At 38.4% G+C, this 20486-nt stretch overlaps 1 protein-coding gene across 2 annotated transcripts; it reads left to right on the forward strand.

The window, feature by feature from the left end:
- Positions 1-9676: 9676 nt before the first annotated feature.
- On the forward strand, positions 9677-19441 carry KRT222 (keratin 222). 2 transcript variants are annotated; one of them, XM_084861857.1, is made up of 6 exons: positions 9677-9962; positions 12922-13050; positions 13921-14141; positions 16510-16583; positions 16765-16900; positions 17320-19441. In XM_084861857.1, exons 2-6 carry the CDS (start codon positions 12946-12948, stop codon positions 17546-17548), a joined length of 765 nt encoding a protein of 254 aa, XP_084717983.1. In that variant the 5' UTR covers positions 9677-9962; positions 12922-12945; the 3' UTR covers positions 17549-19441. The 2 variants fall into 2 exon arrangements, with proteins under 2 accessions (XP_084717983.1, XP_084717982.1); XM_084861856.1 differs by having other exon boundaries at positions 9705-9880.
- Positions 19442-20486: the final 1045 nt, after the last annotated feature.

Raw genomic sequence — 20486 nt, forward strand, 5'->3', positions numbered from 1 at the left:
TATCCTCAGGTTAAGGCAACAAATCGGCTAGTCTGAAAACCATGTTGAGGTGAAAATCCTCATTTGGTGTTCCCTTGGCATGAGTTAAGACACTGCATTGGTACTACCGTGTTTCCCCAAAAATAAGACATCCTCCGAAAATAAGACCTAGCGCGTGGAAAGGTAAGACATTCCCTGAAAATAAGACCTAGCGCAACTTTGGGAGAAAAAAATTAATATAAGACACTGTCTTATTTTCAGGGAAACAGGATAAATGACTGTTTCCAGTTTTAGAAAAGGCTAGAACATACTGAGATGCACTGTAGTATGTTAAAAGCACATTCAATTTTTAAAATGGGTACTGTTGGACCATTTTGCATCATGAAATATATTTAGAGTTCTGAATAAAATATTAAGAACAGGGTGATTATTAACCTGCCCTAAAATTATTTTAAAACCACACAACAGGCATATGTTCTATTTTGAAACTGAAGTTCAGCTCTCCAGTCAACTTTTAAATTAGAGAAATGTAGCAGAGTCGCGCAGCGGAAGCGTGCTGGGCCCATAAATTAGAGAAATGTGTTCCTTTCTTTTAAGAGCTAGACTTTTCCCTAAGAAGGAAGAGCCAGTGCCTACTTGCATATGAATTTTAACTGTTGACTTTTGATCCAGATTCATATGGTTGTGCTTGTCTTTCTGACCTCAAGGGACAACGAACAAGAATGGTGAGAATGCTGGAAGTGGCATCCAGAGATTAGAAACATGAAACAAAGTTTATAGAAAGTGAGAAGAGGAGACAGCCAAAGGATTTGAGACTCTATAGAAAATAGTCCAAACTTGCTTAATGATGTCATGGAATTAGAGAGTGTTTAACAAGTGGAGACAAAGTGATGAATATAAATCACCCAGGATGAAGCTCAAGTAATGTTTTCAGAAAAGTCTCCTTAAGTAATAAAATGCTACAAGCAATAAATCACTTTACACTTTATCTGCGGTTTAAATAGGACACTTGACAAACAGGAAATATTGTCCAAGTTCCATTAAAAAAACAACTCATTCATTTGTAATATCAATGTCAATATGAAATGACAAGGTGGAAAGAAGCAAACACTATTTTGTTACTATTTAAATGACACCTAAAGGACAAGCCCAGAGTGTATCACAGATCTATCGTATGTAAAATGCATAACCTGCTAGAGAGAGAGAGATTCAGTGTTTATTTTGTTGACGAACCACAACAAATATGAAAGCATGTGAGAGCTCATTAAAAAACTGCAATAAGACATGTATTGCCTGGCCCCAACTTGCTCTTTAAGGACACCATAGACTTGGGTAGTTTAAAAAATCTACAGAGTAGCAGGGTAAATTACAGGTGTGAAAGCTGCATTGCCATAGCTACATTTTATTTTTTAGCATATTTTTATTGATTTCAGAGAAGAAGGGAGGAGAGATAGAAACATCAATGATGAGAGAGGATCACTGATCAGCTGCTTTCTGCACACCCCCACTGGGAATCAAGCCCGCAACCCAGATGTGCCCTTGACCAGAATTAAATCCTGGACCCTTCAGTCCACAGGCTGACGCTCTTTTCGCTAAGCCAAACCAGCTAAGACCATAGCTACATTTTAAAAGGATGAAGGAAAGATCACCCCCAAAAAGTATTGATATGATGCTGTACAAATGTGCATCTATAAATTACATTGACTTTTGCATAAACTTCCCAGGAAATGATTTAAAATTTGGAGGATAATTTCGTCATCTTTCTCAGAATGGATTGAGGAGCTACCCAAAGGTGAGAGAGCAGGGAAGACCTCAATCAAGTTCAGTCTGGAAATCCTGGTTGGCTGTCAGCTGGGATGGACAACTGACTTTCCAGACAGATACTATCTTTCAACCTACCCATCACAAGACTTGTTCTAAGTTATAATATGCTATGATAATTATAATATGGAATATTATAACAAATTAAGAGAACCAGGACAGTTTCGGAAGCCATTAAATATCCATTGCCATCCTGGGAAGAGGGATTATCTCAGTGACTGACTGGTTTGAAATGGTATTTCAGAGCAGAGTGCTACACCAGCAGACGCCACCGCTGCCGATGCATCCGATTCTGACATGAATGCATCCGAGTGGGCTTTTTGGGTCCTAGAGAGAGAACTATATAAAAAGCTCCTCCTGGTAAATCCACCAAAAATCAACTTTTGCACAGAGATAACTTTATGATTTCGCCTCAGCAATATGTTTCCAAAATATTATATTCCCTAATGAAGTTTATTTTTAAAAGCTCTTCACGGGGGGAAACATCCAATATCTTGGGCTTCTTCAATCTAACTCAGACAGGAAAGTTTCAATTTCATGTATGAAAAATATCTGGAAACCCTAACTGGTTTGGCTCCGTGGATAGAGCATCAGCCTGCAAACTGAAAGGACCCAGGTTTGATTCCAGTCAAGGGCACATGCCCGGGTTATGGGCTCGATCCCCAGTGGGGGATTTGCAGGAGACAGTCAATCATGATTCTCTCTCATCATGGAAGGCTCTCTCTCTCTCTCTCTCTCTCTTTCTCTCTCTCTCTTTCTCTCTCTCTCTCTCTCTCTCTCTCTCTCTCTCTCTCTCTCTCTCTCTCTCTTCTTTCCCCTCTGAAATCAATAAAAATATATTTTAAAAAAGAAAAACACCTGGAAGCAAAATTATTACCTGCAGATATCAGCACCTATTCTGCAAATACTCCAGCCCCAAAATAGCTGAGTCACTGCAAATGTCAACATAATACAAAATGCTCAGCATGACCCATAAGGTGAGGGGTGAGCTACCCTCCTCCTGCCGTAAAATCTCCAAACCTCACCCCCCTTTTAAAAGTGAAATAGATTTGAAAGAGAAGTTAGAAGAGAGAAAATGCCTGTATGTTGATCTTCTTTCTTACAAAGGGAATAGGAACACTAACTGATACAGAGAAAGGAATCCTTTCCAGAGGGAGTCGTAGACAAAAACGCACATGCCATATTCAGAAAGGGATCAAGCAAAATCTCTCTTATAGGTTTTAACTCAACTCAAAAAAAAAAATTTATTGGTTGCCTATAATATGCAAGTACAGTGGTAAAATAATAGGGCTAAACTACCAAAGGAGGAATATAGAATCAAACAGTTGAAAAAAGATCAGTTAATCCTAAAAGATTAACACTTAAGATTTCTCAAAGAAAATTGAAAATGTTTCCCTAATTCTCAAACAATGCTGACTTTAATGACCATTTCTTTCAAGGTATGAATCACTGTTTTGTGGCTACTTAGAGATTTCAAAGATAATAATTTTTCAGAGTAACTGAACGTGTGTTACCTGTATATCAACATATCACCAAATTTTATTTCTGGAGTGAGCAGTGATCAATGACTGAGCCACTGATGAGATGAGACATTTGAAAAAAAGTGGTTAAGAAGGGGTGGAAGCTCAAAGGATTAGTAGATGAATTTTTCTGAAGACAATAGTGTGAAAATAACTTGTAAAAGGTATGACAGACTGTGGAATCAGGGAAGGGCAACTATACTTACCCTACAACAGTTTTGTTTTTTATAGAGACTGAACTAAATTTCAGAAAATGTATTAATTTCCAAATGTAATTGTTTATAATTTAAGCCTAAAGACAACTTTAAATGTATTAAACTTTTTTAAAATGTTTACTGAATGGACCTGTGGTATAAGAAGCCAAAGAGAAGCAAAAATCAAATTGAGGAGGCCAAAAAAATTAAAAGGAAATAAAAAATGTTCACAAATTTCAGAACACTTTGTACCACAGAATGAGCATCGCATTGCAGACTACAGTCTTCAAGAAATCAGCAACTGTGTTCAGCACTAAGTCAGAAAATGAATCAAGCATGCTTTTATCTTTTTAAAAATATATATATTTTATTGATTTTTATACAGAGAGGAAGGGAGAGAGAGAGTTAGAAACATCGATGAGAGAGAAACATCAATCAGCTGCCTCCCGCACACTTCCTATTGGGGATGTGCCCGCAACCAAGGTACATGCCCTTGACCGGAATTGAACCTGGGACCCTTCAGTCTACAGGCCGACGCTCTATCCACTGAGCCAAACCGATTAGGGCATGCTTTTATCTTAATACCAGATAATTTTTCATATAGGGCTCAAAACGTATTGGTTGCTAACCATTTGAAGTTTTAGGTAAAAGGAAAAAAGTGATGTAGCTCAACTATCAAAGTTATCATATAGGATGTGAGGGTGAGCTGGCTGTGATATTGGCCACCCCATTGATGGCCAGGGTTGAACCAGCTGATCACCATTCCATGAGCATCCCTCCCGAAGCTGCATGCTGGCGATCTTCCCCGATAGAGGAGAGGACCAGTCTTCAGTCAAGTGGGTAACAGTAGCTGCACTTCTCCTGCTAGGACCGCCAAACACGTCCTCAAAGCTGTCCTATAGTTGAAAGGGCGCTGGGCTCTGTTTTATTCAGTCTTTAAGACTAACAATTAGTTAGTGAGAATTTATCCAAGAGAATAGAAAATGTTTTCTTAATTCTCAAAAAACACTGAGTTCAACGCACGTCTCTTTTAAGACATGAATAGCTAGTCTTGTGGCTGCTTAGGGAGGGTTCAGAGGTGATTTTTTTTTTTTTATGGGATGCTTCACAAATTTGCATGTTATTGTGCAAGGGCCTTGCTAACCTTCTCAACTTCATTCCAATATTAGTATATGTGCTGCTAAAGCAGGCATAATATTGGTTTGGGTTTTTTTTTTTTAATGTATTTGTATTGATTTCAGTGAGGAAGGGAGAGGGAGAGAGAGATAGAAACATGGATGAGAGAGACACAGCAGTTGGCTGCCTCCTGCATGCCCAACATGGGATCAAGCTTGCAACTTGGGCATGTGCCCTGACCAGGAATCAAACCTGGGACCTCTTGATCCATGGGACAATGCTCAATCCACTGAGCCACTCCAGCCGAGCATTATATTGATTTTTGAGGGTAAAAACTACACACTCCAGCTTTCTCCAAATGCTCAAAACGATTCACTTTAATGTACAAATGTTATGATCTATGCCAATGACTTTTAACCTGTGTACTGCAAGAATTTCTAAAGCATGCAATACCTGACCATTCAGTCAAGGGAACTGAATTCTTTTCCTTAGATTGTCAAATAAAAAAAAATGACAACAGTCAACATAATCGCTGTCCAGTGTGAATGAATCAAAATTATACCTATTTTTCTGTAAGATCAGCAAAAAAAAAAAAAAAAAAAAAAAAATTTTGGTGTGCCACAGAATTTTAGTAATTACTTTATGTGTGCAATGAGATGAAAAGGGTTGAACATCGCTGATCTATGTAATTAAGTTGTATTAAACTGAATAATTGCCAGTATGCTGAATTAGTGTCTCTAATATGAACACAGCTCCACTCCCCAACAGACAGATTACCATGCTGACCTAATACTCACCAGTAATCCCTAAGAGAGCAACTCCTCTCCGAGTTACATAATGAGAAAGTCAAAACAAACCCAGGCTTTGCAACGAACATTTCCAGAATTCAAAACATATTTTTAAGAGAAGTGTAACAGTCATCATCCCATTTTCAAGATAAGATATAAAGTTAGTAAAAGATAGCCTCCTCCGATATTCATTTGTTTGTTGAAAGGCATTAAATAAGTGTTAAGGCTAAGGGATTAGTGGAGTAACCCAGTAAATTAGTGGGAGTTGGAGCAGGTTTCAAAGAAACATAAGACATGTGCTCTGGGCCCTTGAGACGTTCACAGTCTAGTTAAGGAGAAAACAATTACCCAGCATTTTGAACCTCTCTTAAAGATTGTGGGGAAATCAAACTTTTGTTAATCTGTGTATTTTAAATGCCAACCATTTAGCTGCCAAAGTTGGATTACCGCCTCTTCCAAGCCTGAGAGGAAACATAATTTTTAAAAAATGTACAGCTAAAAGTTCTTCTGTAAAATGTGTCTTTGTGAAAAGCCTAAATGTGCCACTTCTGGGACTCCATTTTATATATCGGGCTTCCTTAGAAAGGAGTCCAGGTGGATATGCAAGTGTAAGTGTGCTATGAGCTATGCACATAGTGTCTCAAAGCTATACAGCTGGCCCTAACTGGTTTGGCTCAGTGGATAGAGCATTTGCCTGCGGACTCAAGGGTCCTAGGTTCGATTCCGGTCAAGGGCATGTACCTTGGTTGCAGGCACATCCCCAGTAGGGGGTGTGTGGGAGGCAGCTGATGATGTTTTTCTCTCATCTCATCAATGTTTCTAACTCTCTATCCCTCTCCCTTTCTCTCTGTAAAAATCAATAAAATATTTTTTTATTTTTTTTAAAGCTTTATAGCTGGAAGGTGCTCAGACACTTGGAGACTGGCGGAGAAGCTGAAAGCAGGAAAGGGAGAGGAGGATGGGGAGACAGACCCAGATGCACCAGTAGCAGCTGCAGGGAGCTGAGTCCCGCCCAGAGGAAGCCCGGGAGCTCTTCCCTGGCGGCAGAAGCTCAGGAGGCATGAGCATCGTGGAGAGGTCAGAAGGCAGAAAGGGGCATGGGATATGGAGAGTGCGCTTCTGGAAGAGGCTCATTCATCTCACCAGTGTGGGCAATGGGATGGCTTGTTGTTGCTGTTGTTAATTCTCACCAGAGAATATCCATTGATTCTTAGCGAGAGTAGAAGGGAGGGGGAGAGACAGAGAGAGAGAAACATCTATATAAGAGAGACACATGGATAGGTTGTCTTTCACACGCATCCTGATCAGGGCCAGGGATTGAACCTGCAACCTAGGTTCATGACCTTGACGAGAGAGAGAAACATCAACGTGAGAAAGACACTGAAAATCAAACCCACAACTCTTGGGTACTTCGGCTGATGTTCTAACCACTTAGCACACTGTCCAGGGCATAATCTGATTTGTAATACAGCGAAACTGCATACATTGGATCCTAACTAAATTGGCCTCACCCTCTAGTAACATTCATTTTTAAGCATGAAGCATTCTTTGTGTATGTTGGGCTGCAAAAAACAAGGTAGGAAGGGGAAGCAATAGAGAAGATGCCAGAGAAAATTGAACCCAAGGCAAAGTCCTTGATCAGGGAAATAGCCATACTTCTTACTTGAGTTACAGCCACAAAGAATGAATTTGGTATCTGTACAGAACATGCCTGCATATGTACTACCGTCAACTCTGCTTAATCACTCTGTATGAAATGTCATGCGTGGGACATATGGAAATGCATGTAACCATTGCTCATGCACCTTGAACATGCTGAGAAATGCTGACAACACGTTCCAACACAAATCTCTGTGTCTAATTATATGCCTAACTGACCCATGAAACTGTACCATGTAGAGGCATGCTCCTGTGAGTAGTAAAATCAACAATATAACAAAAGGGACAAACCAGTAAAGTAGAGGCCTATCGCTTAAAATAATATTGTGAAGTACAATTATGCAACTATAAGCCTATTACAATGCATGAGTGGCTTAAAAAGAAACTCGCAGTATCTTAAGCTGATAAATTACTTAATAAAAAATAAAAAAAAAGAATACCCAGGCTCTACAGGATTATCCCCAAAATTAAAAGATCAGCTGCACTGGTTGCTATATCTATGCAAAGACAAAAGACTCAGAGTTGCAATTGCCTGGAAGGGAAATCCATTTCATATAAACTTGCATTGCCATCAGTTCTGTCTGATATGCTTTTTAGGATAAAAATTGATCATAACTTTATAAATAGGACAGATAAAGCATTAGAGCTGCACCATTCAACACGGTAGCCACTAGCCAAGTGGCTATTGAACACTTTAAATGTGGCTTGTCCAAATTGGCATGAGCTATAAAAATGCACATTGGATTTCAATGATAGCATCAAAAGGGGAGAATATAAAATACCTCATGAATATTTTATATTGACTATACGTTGAATAATAATATCTTGGATATATCAGGTTTAGTAAAACCCATTAAAATTGATGTCACTTATTTCTGTTTTTATCTCTTGATACAGCTGCTAGAAAGTTTAAAGTCACATGTGTGGTTTGCATTATATTCTTATAGGAAAACACTGTTTTAGAATGCATAAGAAATACCAGGATTGTCAGCCCTCTGTGGATTCTAGTTCCACTCCGTATTTTAGACAGAGATTAGCAGGAACTACATAAAGTAACAACAGTATAATTCTTTACTTTCTTCCTTCTCCTCCCATTGCCAAGTGCCCGATTCTCTAAATTCTCCTTTGCAATTACCAAGAAAGAGAATCAGTTTGGCCTAGATAACCATAAGTGGCCCTCCCAAGTCAGCTTTTGTATCGTGGACATCACAGGTCTCTGACCTATGGACTGGCTGTCCTTGAGTCAGGTGTTCACCCCTAGACCAATCCTTGTGAAGGGGGCATGGGTCAGGTTAAACAGAGTACAGGAATGATCTGGAACCTCCTCTGAGCAGGGGCTGTAAGTGACCAGCTTTGTTTGGAGGGGACTGTGGGAATGCACGGCACAGAGTGGGCTGGCCAGCAGTGAGTTAATTCAAAAATTGAGAGAGCATGATGCATGCACATTCAAAGGTCCTGTGAGTGGGAGAGCCGAGGACTATTTCCTGAACGATGCTCCAGATACAATTTCAGCCAAGCCATTCTACAAAGAACAATAACAACAGATATAGTCCCAAAGACATTTCAGTCACATCTACCAACTAGCTGGCCAGCCTCCACAAGAAATTTAGGCAGGGAGAGGGAGAATGCAGAGACAGGGGAAGCAATATACAGAACCCAACCAACCAATCAAAGTCCCAGTCCCAACCATGCCATGACATCACCACGTGACCTTGGGCAAGACACTTGAACCCTTCCTGCCTCAGTCTTTACTGACACAAAAATGACAGGGAGGTGAAGATTGGATGCAATGATAGACGGAAAAGTGCTTTTTAACGTTCGAAGAGCTACACAAATGTTATATTTATGAGCATGAGCTGTCATTAACTCCGTGTTGACTATTGAAGGAGCAACCGCACAATGAATCCGACCTCAGTGAATATCCCCTGTCAGGGAACAGCTGGTGGTACCTTTCTCAACCTTGTTGAAATGGGGCAAGCGTTAGCTCTCAGCTCTGGTACTCTGCTAGCACTTACCTCTCACGTGGTTTCATCTGTAATGTGCCTTCAGGAATTCACATCAGCACATCAAACCCACTGTCAGGCCAGCAGCCCCACACGAGCCACACCGTATGCATCTGAGAGAAATACAATCAGTCAGACCTATGGCAAATGACAACTGTCCACTGAATCTGGTGGTGGCTTTCTCCAATAACTGTCAGGATCCCCAAGACTTACACCCTATCCCAATGCATGTTTTTAGGGAATTCAAATGGTGAGCAAAACTGTAAAAGAAAATTCAGCTCTCATGTTTTGGACTCAGATTTATTTCCATGCAATCTCTTGGGAAAACAAACTAAAATTGTCCTTCTAGAATGCCTGATTTCATTCCCATGAGATACATTACCTTTCCTTTTTTCTCTCCCCAAAAAAGTACTCAGTTTTACAGAGAACCAGTTCAGAAATACTGAGGATGTTTTCATTTTTGTTGTTGTTTTTCTGACCTTTCTACTATACCAACAACAGGAGAAAAGGGTTTACCAAATATTTGCATAATTAAATAGGAACACGGGAATTTCCATGGCTTGTGAAAAAAAGGAGCTCTGTGTCTTTAAGGCTCCACTGGGCTCTGGGCTGGGAGGCAGACAGAACAGCGCTGCTGCTGCTGCAGCAACTCGACTCATCCTATCGATAAGGTTCAGTTAGCCAAGGTGGAGGATGGGAAAAGAATGGAGCTGTCCCAGCTACTCAATGAGATCAGGGCAAACTATGAACAGCTCCTCACCAGAAATCAGATAGAGACCGTGCTCTCAACAAGGATCCAGGTAATGATTTCATACAGACAGACACCCTCCAGGATAAGGAGACAATCCATGTCTAGCCAATTCCTGTCCCGGCCTCTCTGAGGTACAGTATTTCCTTTTCAATGCAGCATCTACTGGGGAAGGAATTTCGGTTTTAGGGCAATGTGACGGGGACTAACAGGGAGAAATGCTGTGATTATACTGTTAAGTGACCATGGAATAAGTGTTGATTGATGCATTTCATTTTTTTATGTAAATTATGAGGTAATGATTATTAATAAACCATGGGGTCGATATAAAATGGTGCACTCGAACTTCTCTTGACATCCTCCAAGAAGGAAGCATTTCAAATATCCTTCAAAGATAATATAGAGTTATTTATAGAGATAATTTCAATGACATCGTTAAAACGGCAAGCTTTGTAGTAAGATTTATTAGCGTGCACACTTTGTTGAGGAAAACTAAGTAAAATATTTCTAGATATTTGTAATGAGTTCAGTTTTTATTCCAGATCGTTATAAATAGAAATCATCTGGGCATTAGAACAGGGCATTCAGAACAATTCTGATATAAATCGGGACAATCAACCCCCCCACTCCACCACAACCAATTGATAGATTCTCCACTTATTATAGCTTTTTGCTTTTGTGATATAAGATGAGAATGTATAGTTCCAATATTTAGGCATGCTATATTTAAGTTTTAAAAACAAGAGAGAGCCAAGTTAAATAAGGGTTAAATTCTAGTTTTATAGACTTACTTTGTTTTAAAGTGACAAAACACCTTTAGCAATTAATTGGGGTCTCAAATCTTTAAACAAAGGTACAAACAAATATTTTAGAAATCATTCAGAAATTCAAGAATTTTTTTTCCTTTTTTTTAGTTTACCTACCATATCTGAGTTCAAGTCCTATTCTGAGCACCCACATACTGTAAGAAATTTACTTAAGAACATCACAAAAAGGGGGGAAAGTATTGCTGGGAAATCATGTGACTTTTACTCCATTAGCTATTCGTTTTTAGTAATATTATAAGTTTTACCTCTGGATAACATTGCCAGTCTTCATAAAGAATGATCAGTATCCTGGATTAAGCAGAGTCACTGGGATATTTAACTGTTGGAATAGTTCGTTCACTTTTACAAAGAAAGGGGGGGGGGGTGACAATTAATTTTAGTGACAATTTCTGCAAATTATAAACCTAATAAACAGGGGGTTTTTTGCATTAGTAAAAGTACAAGTTATTTACTTTACAAGCTACAGTCAAAAAGCAAGACTACATACAGCACATTTCGGTTAGTCTTTTTAACATATCTACTTTAGGGGATTGTTTTCAAAGAATTCAGAATCAGCTAAAATAGATGCAAGAAAACCTGTTTAATTATTACACAATAGGGAGCTATTTCAGTTACTTATTACTATACAAAAACTACCCCAAAACTTAAAGAAAGCATTGTGTTCCCTCTCACGATTCTATGGCTTGCCTAGGTTCATTGGGGGTGGCTTCAGCTGTGCGTGACATTGGCTGGGACTGCAATCATCTTGGGGCACAACTGGGCTGGGTCATCCAAGGTGGCTCATTCATGGACCTGGCACCTCGGGGTTTTTGAAAGGCTGGCTCAGCAGAGACAAATGTTTCTCTCTCTCCATGCAGCCTCGGGGTATCTCCGTCTGGCCTCTCTATAGGATCCCTCCAACAACAGAGTATGCAGATTTCCTACATGCTGCTCCAAAAGCATAGAAGTGCAAGGTGTCAGGACTTCTTAAGGCTTAGGCCTAAAACTGACACTTCTGCCACCTTCTACGGGCTAAAGCAAGGCATGGGTCAGCCCAGACGCGATGTGGAAGGCCACCACACAAAGACATCCATTTGGGGACGGGTGGTCCATTGCAGGCCATCTTCAGAATCTAGCTAGCATCCAAGCTTCGCTGTCCATCCCAAAATCCAAAAGACCAACAAATACCATCGTTTTCATGCACTCCTAGCTCCTAAATGCTCAACACTTTCTTTGGTAGCTGCTCTGATGCTGCTTGCTTTTGCCAACAATACTGAGAACAACAAATCAAAAGAAACATATAAATGGTATATGATACTTTGCCCTAAACTTCATTACACACTTGCATGTACTGCAGTGTTTCCTTCTTTATAAAATCTGTTGCACCATCATATTACATTTTTTTAATTTTGAAATGCATTTTTATAAAAACTTAAAAAGGTAGTAACTTTTGCTTAAAAATATTACAACCAATTTCATATACTGCTCCTACTGCTCTTGGGGCCAAATGTTCAGAATCCAGTCAAAAGAGACTTTCATTGACTTTCAACATCAGTATAAGAACATTTAAAGCTAACTATACAATAATCCGTTTGTTATTTAGTATGAGGACATTTAGAAAACAATTTTTAAGGAAGTCATCTTTTGCTGCTACTGTAGATAGACAAAATTAGCATGCCTTCTAAAAGACCATATTAAAAAAGATAAATCAATAGTGGGTGAGCTTAATACTGAAATCTATTTTAGAGTTTCTAATGCCTGTGATAACTGCTCTAAATTATTCATAATATACTTTCCAGCAACATTTATTCTCTATCTATGGATCCAGTCCAATACTTGATTAATTTAGGTTATATAACAGTTTATCTGCTTTGATAAAGCAATCAACAAGAAAATATGGGGGAAATAGTAGCTAATTTCAATCGTTATTCCTTATTAATGCCATAAATTCTGGAAAGTTAAGAATCAGAGGCCTCGAAAGTAGGTCCTGTAAACTGTTACTCTACATTAAAATGGGTGTTTTTCCTGCATTTCACAGACTGCCACAGCAGGAAGAGATTTTTGAGGTTCATTTACATCTGAAAAAACTGAGGCTGAGAGTGCAATGGGCTTGCTCAGACATTTAAATGATTCGTAACGAAGCACTAGAACATACACTTATAATCCAACAACTTAAAGAAAACAATGATTCGATTCCCACGCCATTTTTCTATCATTGCTCTTAAACGCCTCACTCTCAAGAGTGCCCTTTCTTTTCCTGTTATTGTTGTTGTTGGCTCTCTTCTAGCTGGAGGAAGATCTGAGCAAAAAGATGGACAAAGATGAAGAGGCTTTAAGGGCTGCTCAAGCAGAACTCAAGGAAGCCCGGCGCCAGTGGCACCACCTGCAAGTGGAAATTGAATCTCTCCATGCTGTGGTAAGCCTGGTCTCCAAAGCAACTGGCCCATGGAGTCCCCAGATGCTCCTTGATTAAGGAGGTGGGGGGGAGGGGGAGGCGGAGGCGGCGAGGGGGGGGGGGGGGGGACGGACTCCATTACCTTACAGTGAGAAACTCACTGTGAAGGAGAAATCAAGGCCACTGAATTCTACCCCAGGTCCAAGTTTAACTACCCCTTTCCCTCCTTCCCTCAAGGTTCAGTTCGCCCGATACAAAGTGAGTGAGCCTTGCTTTTTGCCCTGTGGTTCTCTAACTGTCGGAGTGGGGGAATAGAGCTCTAGTCATTATCCAAAGTCACCACCGTGGACTACCTAGCTACCATCTAGCTACCATCCAAGTGGAGAGTCGATACTTTTGAGATGTCTAATAAGAAAATATTTAAACACTTTCCTAAAATGCTTTTTCTATGCATTCTGCTTTGGCTTTGTTATTTAATAGTCTATATTTTTAACACTTAAAAAAGAATGAGAAGTTGATCGCACTGCAGAATTCTTATTCTTTCTTTAAAATTTTTTTATTGATTTCAGAGAGGAAGGGAGAGGGAGAGAGAGACAGAAACATCAATGATGAGAGAGAATCATTGATTGGCTGCCTCCTGCACACCCTCTACTGAGGATCGTGCCCGCAACTTAGGCATGTGCCCTTGACCAGAATTGGACCTGGGACCCTTCATTCCGCAGGCCGATGCTTAATCTACTAAGTCAAACTATACCTCTCATTTAAGTGCTATAGAATTATTACAACCTTTAAAAAAAAAAAAAAAAACACACGAGAATGAAGACATGGCACATCAGATTTCAGAAACTCACTGTGTTCCACTGATCACTGATGAAGATCTATCTAAAACAGGAACGGGGCCTCGAAAACTCCCTGCAGGCCAGCGAGCAGCATTACCAGACGCAGCTGCAAGACCTGGAGGCCGTGATTGAAGGCCTGGAGAGAGAGCTGCAGGAAGTAAGGCAGGGCATCGAGAAGCAGCTGCAGGAGCATGAGATGCTTCTCAACACGAAGATGAGGCTAGAACAAGAAATAGCAACGTACCGCCGCCTCCTGGAAAAGGAAGAAATCAGGTACCTGGTCCCATACGGTTCGTGACATGTGGTCGGGAATGCAGAGCCACGTACGTCACTGATGATGTAATCAGAGAAATTAAATCTAAAGAAATCATCTCCCTGGCAGTACCCCTGAGTTTCTACAATTCAATAGGAGTAGCACGCCCTGCAAAGAATATGAGTGTTCCCAGCCTCCACAAATCACAGGCAAAATAACCAAAGTCAGGGGCCTGAGCTACAACAGGAGCACAGGAAGACCGGAACAAAATGCAAAGAATTGCCAAGCAATACAAAAATGACCTTTCTAAACTTTCTCACTTTCCTTGCCACGCAAACCTTTTAGAAATTAGTCATTGCCTTATACGGTCCGCCCACAAAGGAAGTTTGGAAAACTCTTACTATCACAACCCCCACACACACAAAGGCCCAGTCCCACCACACATCAAACACCAAAATATTACAACCGTGGAAAGCAATGGTGTTTGGAGTATATGATTTAGAAGACTTCCAGGTGTCCTGATAACAAAGGTACCCAAGAGGAATTCTTATTGATTCACACAACTTCGTAATCTGCAATCACTTATAAGGACATATGGCTTTGAGCACAGCACAACCTCCAATTTTGCATGTTCCCATCAAAACACAACTATTCTTTTTTTTTTTTTTAACCCTTTGTACGCCATAAGCATCAGTGTCGTGTGGGGATGGTTTCTGTTTTGGATGCATGGCAGTTAACTGATTAAATATGTTTGTTTTTAATTTCCAAGTATCGTCAACATACAATATATTCGTTTCAGACATACAACCCAGTGATTAACATGTATATCACGTTTAAAAATCACCTAATAAATCTGACATCATGTACAGTAATTACAATATTATTGACTATATTTCCTATACTGTACTGTACATCCCGTGGCTAGGCTATAACTACCACTTTGTACTTCCTCATCCCATACCTCCAGCCCTCTCACATGGGCATCCATCAAAATGTTCTCTGAATCCATGATCTGTTTCTGGTCTGCTTGTTCATTTGTTTTGCTTATTATTAATAGATTCCACATATAAGAAATCATATGGCATTTGTCTTCCTTGCCATTTTGTCAGGTGGCAAGATTTCATTTTATTTTTATGGATGAGTAATATTTCACTGTATATAAATACCACTTCTTCTTTAAAAAGAAACCTTTATTCTTCCTTGCTTCAGAATTCTGAGACTTCTATAAAACTAGATGAAACTGCTTTAACCTATAATGTCTTGACACTAAATCTTTGAAAAACGTAAATTAAATTCAAAATATACCACTTACTAGCAGAGTGAAGCCAGGCAGGTTACTAAACCTCTCTGTGCATCAGTTTCTCATCTCTAAAATGGGAACAATATTACCTACTTCATAGCATTGCTGTGAAAATTAAACAAATTAACGTTTGTAAAGGGCTTAAAATAGTATTATGTAAATATCAGAGGCAGGTGCATGAAATTCATGTACTAGGGGGTAAAGAAGGGCTCTCCCTCAGCCTAGTCTGCACCCTCTCCAATCAGGGACCCCTTGGGGGATGTCCGACTACCAGCAGTTGGACATCCCTCTCACAATCTGGGACTGCTGGCTCCCAACTGCTCACCTGCCTGCCTGCCTGCCTGATTGCCCCTAACCACTTCTGCCTGCCAGCCCAATCGCCCCCAACTGCCCTCCCCTGCTGGCCATCTTGTGGTGGCCATCTTGTGACCATATGGGGGCAGCCATCTTTGTGTGAGGGTGTGACAGTCAATTTGCATATTACTCTTTATTATATAGGATACATATAATTTATTATTAAATAAAAGGTTGTGAATTTTAATTAATTCCCAATTCTTCAAAATATTGGTAACCTGGTCTTTAATATTTCTGTAATATAATTTTATTATGCTATATTTAATAAATATAAGAAAGTATCAAGAAAGATGTAATGAACCCCCATAGTTCCATTACATCTCATCTTCCCCCAGCTCAGTGAGACATACACAATGTTGTTGAAGTCTGTTCCACTCCTCATCCCCCACACCTAAACCACATCCCCCCAATCTCATCCTCCTCCCTCAATCTAACCTGACTCCCCAATTTGATGCTTATTATAAGAATATGTCTGTATCCCTAACCAAAATATGAAATTGTTTTGCATACTATTTTAACCTTTATAAACTTACTCTTTTTTTCACTCAATGTTGTACTTGGGAGATTCATCCAGAAGGATACATTGTACCCTGAATTCATTTATTTTCACTGCTAAAGAGTATTTCCGTTGGATGGATATTCTACAATGTATCCATTCTCATATCAGTGAGCATTTGTTTCCATTGTCTGCTAATACTTTGTTGCTCCCATAATATACTTCTTTCCAATTTCAGATATTATGGTTGTATCCAAGGAGGAAAAAAGGAGAAAAAACCTACAAGTAGAGTTGGTTTTGTTTTACCTTCAGGTGAGTTTCTGATATAAAGTAAATTAACTTGAAAAGCAAAGTGCCATTTTGTAGGGATTATAAATTGAAAATGCTAATGTAGCAAAAATAAGCAATAGTTACATAAATTTTAACATGTGAGTTGACTGTGATTGATACTTCAACATTGTAATTTAATGTTTCATAAATAAATTTTTCACAGCCATTATAAATGAAATCTCCTTTTCAACAAAAGTCCCACAAAAGTGTGAGAATGAAAAAGTGGAAACAGTGACCAAACAGGCAATATTAAATGGAAATGTCGTGAAGGAGAGCACGGAAGCTCATGGTACTATTCAGTAAGTAAAGTAACTCTGACTAAGAATTAAAATAAACGTGTAAAGAAATTAACTTCAATCGAATAATCTCAGTAATCTTTGAATGTTTCCAAAGCTAATTTTAATTTGCTATGATTTTTAATCTGACATGAGTAAGCATATAGAAACAAAAATTCAGATAAAGGAATGCTCAATCCTTAATTCACCATTTTTTTTTTTTTAAAATACAGCAACCCAGGAGCATTCCATAAAATTCCTTGAAATTATAGTTTTGTGATTTTTTTTAAGTATATAAATTATCAATATCATGATGTACATTGTAAAATTTAAAATGTAAATTATAAATCATTCAAGCTTCTTGATTTCTTTTTCATATGGAATATAAATTACTTTTTTTTTCTATACATCTTCATATAGAAAGGTTTATTTTATCATTTCAGGACAGAGAAAGTGGATGAAGTTATTAAAGAATGGGAAGGTTCCTTCTTTAAAGATAACCCTCGGTTAAGGAAAAAATCTGTTTCTCTTCGCTTCGATCTTCATTTAGCAGCCACGGATGAAGGGTGTTTACAGACTAAACAGGATAACCTACCAGATATAGAAGTCAGGCTTATCATGAGAAGATCATGCAGTATTCCCTCTATCAAACCTCCGTCAGCAGCTCATTAACCCAAAGGCAGTATTTGACTTGATTTGAAAATGACATTAGGATAGACCAAGGTGGGCCGTGCTGACCACCTTCTGTCCCAAATGGAAGTTTAAGTATGAATGTTATGATTGATGTGTGATTCTCTTGGAGTGGGGGATGGTAAGGGGCAAAATTTCTCTGAATTTAACTATGGATATATTTTTTGGAAAGAGAAAGTACAAATAAAATCAGAAATTCAGTATGATTTCTATTTTATTTATCCTCTAAATAATCGTTTTTGATCCCTTGAAATTTTATCAGAGATGGTAAGCATTAGCGGCTTAGTAAAATCTTTGACTTAATGCCTGAATACTCTAAGGAAAAGGGAGTGGTTTATTTAAATGGGATTGTATTATGGTAAGAATCATACTGAGTAATTCATCACGCTTCTATGACTGGTTATAGCTACAAAGATTTTTCTAATTGAAAAAGAAAACAATGATACAACTTTTAAAGAGGACTCTCTATTCTCTTAACCAAAAATGATCCTTTTGAGACAATCATTTGCCACTTAGAAAAGTAACAGTTGCTTTCCATGAGCAGTTCTGAGCAAAGTATAGAACATAGTCCAGTTCTAATTTGATTAAATAAAATTAACCTTCATCTCAAAGTGTTTTGTAGTCATTATGTGATTTCCAGAAGGGTTACTTTATTCAAAGAATTTTAAAATTGTCCTCTATCAACAACAAAAAAGAGGCCAGTTGCACAAAATATGAAAAGCTGATTACTACAATTTCTCGAACAATTATCCAACCTCTCCCCATCCCAGTTGTTCCATCTGTAAAGTTAAATGTGATTAATGGGAGTATTTGGTGTATTAGGTAAAATATTATATAAAGTCTTATTAGTATTTCCTGCAATCATTTGTGTGAATTAAGATAACAGTATTGTTATCTAAGTTATGAGTACTTGCAGGATTTATGTTTTTAAATTGTTCAAAGTGTAATAAATATGGATTGAAAATATATTTATGAGTAGGCAGTGTTGCAAAGTTTTTTAAACAACCTAATTTGTTTAATACAAGTATATTTCTTTTAAGACCTTAAATTTAAAAAGTACCTGTTTTAAACATTAGAAAGTTATAGGCTATTAATTTTTTTCTAAACAGGAAATATGTTGAGTATCACTCACCATACTTTTTTCCCAACTAAAGAATTATCCAAGGGCTATAGCTATGTTAGCATTTTAGTACAGCCTTTTCAACCGAAACCTCTGTCTCTCCCCCTCTCTGCGTAAGTCTCTCTTTCTCTCCTTTATTTCAACAACAACAAAAAGGTATATTTTAACCAGAAGAAAATTAATCTTTAACATAATACAGGGATATAGTTAAAATTTTATTTGTTACTTCAGATTTCTTTAAGCGTTGCTTATTCTATTTTGTGAAAGGAATAATTTTGTTGTCAAGGATACAATAGCATGTTAAGTGCTTATTCTTGCATAAGCATCTAACCTAAAATACATCCTATATGTAAAAGTGTTTAATTTAATATCAGTTAAAAGCTACTAACTTCATTAAAGCTTTGAAAATGCAGTCATATAAGCTATTGTACTAAAGTTACTGTACTAAGCAACAGTAATCATAATACAATATATCTAGTGTAAGTGATATGCAGTGTAAAAACTTAATAGTGGGCATTATAAATGTAACTGCTTATAATAATTCCACTATGCAGCTATTGTGTGTAGCGTATATTTTAAAATACAGTGTTTGAATTTATAACAAAGTTTTATTTGCTTTGGGGCATTTTAAATTGGGATATGAATTTACCAAAGTAAATGATACCACTATAATAAAAATTATAAAACTGAAACATGAACTCTAAACCTGCATTGTGTTTGAGTTTGAGACATTCTGTTGAATTTGTTTTGAATGACAAAACAGTAGCCATGGCGGAGAGAGAATTTCTTTTATAGTATATACATATATATATATATATATATATATATGTTATTTACTTCAAAAAGGAAGGGAGAGAGAGAGAGAGAGAGAGAGAGAGAGAGAGAGAGAGAGAGAGAGAGAGAGACACGGCAACATCAATGATGAGAATCATTGATTGGCTAGCCCCTACACACCCCACACTGGGGATCGAGCCTGCAACCCGGGAATATACCCTGACCTCCTGGTTCATAGGTTGACGCTCAACCACTGAGCCATGCCAACCAGGCTGTAGTTGGGTTTTTTTGTTCTTTTGTTTTTGTTTTTTTCTTTTTAAATATGGCACTCATTTATTTTTTTATTTTTTTTTAATATATTTTATTGATTTTTCACAGAGAGGAAGAGAGAGGGATAGAGAGTTAGAAACATCGATGAGAGAGAATCATTGATCAGCCACCTCTTGCACACCTCCTACTGGGGATGTGCCCACAACCAAGGTACATGCCCTTGACCAGAATCGAACCTGGGACCTTTCAGTCCGCAGGCCGACGCTCTATCCACTGAGCCAAACCGGTCCCGGCCAGGCTGTAGTCTTTTAACAAAAGAAAAATATGAATAGTATATTCTAGTTAAAAAATCAAAATAATCCCATAATCCTATAATAGCCAGAATTTACAAAATGCTCACTGCTCCTCATACTGCACTCAACGAGCTTGTACATAATCACTAATCCTTACAACAATCCTACAAGATGTATAATGTTACCATATTTTCCGGCGTATAAGACGACCCCTAAATTTACAGTTAAAACATAGGTTTAGGCCTATATTCGCTTTTTACTAGAACACAGTGTAGCTTCGGGTACAGAACATGTATAATTTGCATGCATAAAAAGCCTGCTTGGATTGGCTGAGTTAGAGAGGCGGTCCGAGCAGCCTTGCAGTGATTGGTGCGGGATCGAGTTGGAAAATTCGTTTAGCGGCATATCGAGAGGTTTTTCGGGATATACTTGGCGTATAAGACGACCCCCGATTTTTGGTTGA

Source organism: Pipistrellus hanaki (assembly GCF_964339955.1).
Source record: "Pipistrellus hanaki genome assembly, chromosome: 16".
NCBI lineage: Eukaryota > Metazoa > Chordata > Mammalia > Chiroptera > Vespertilionidae > Pipistrellus > Pipistrellus hanaki.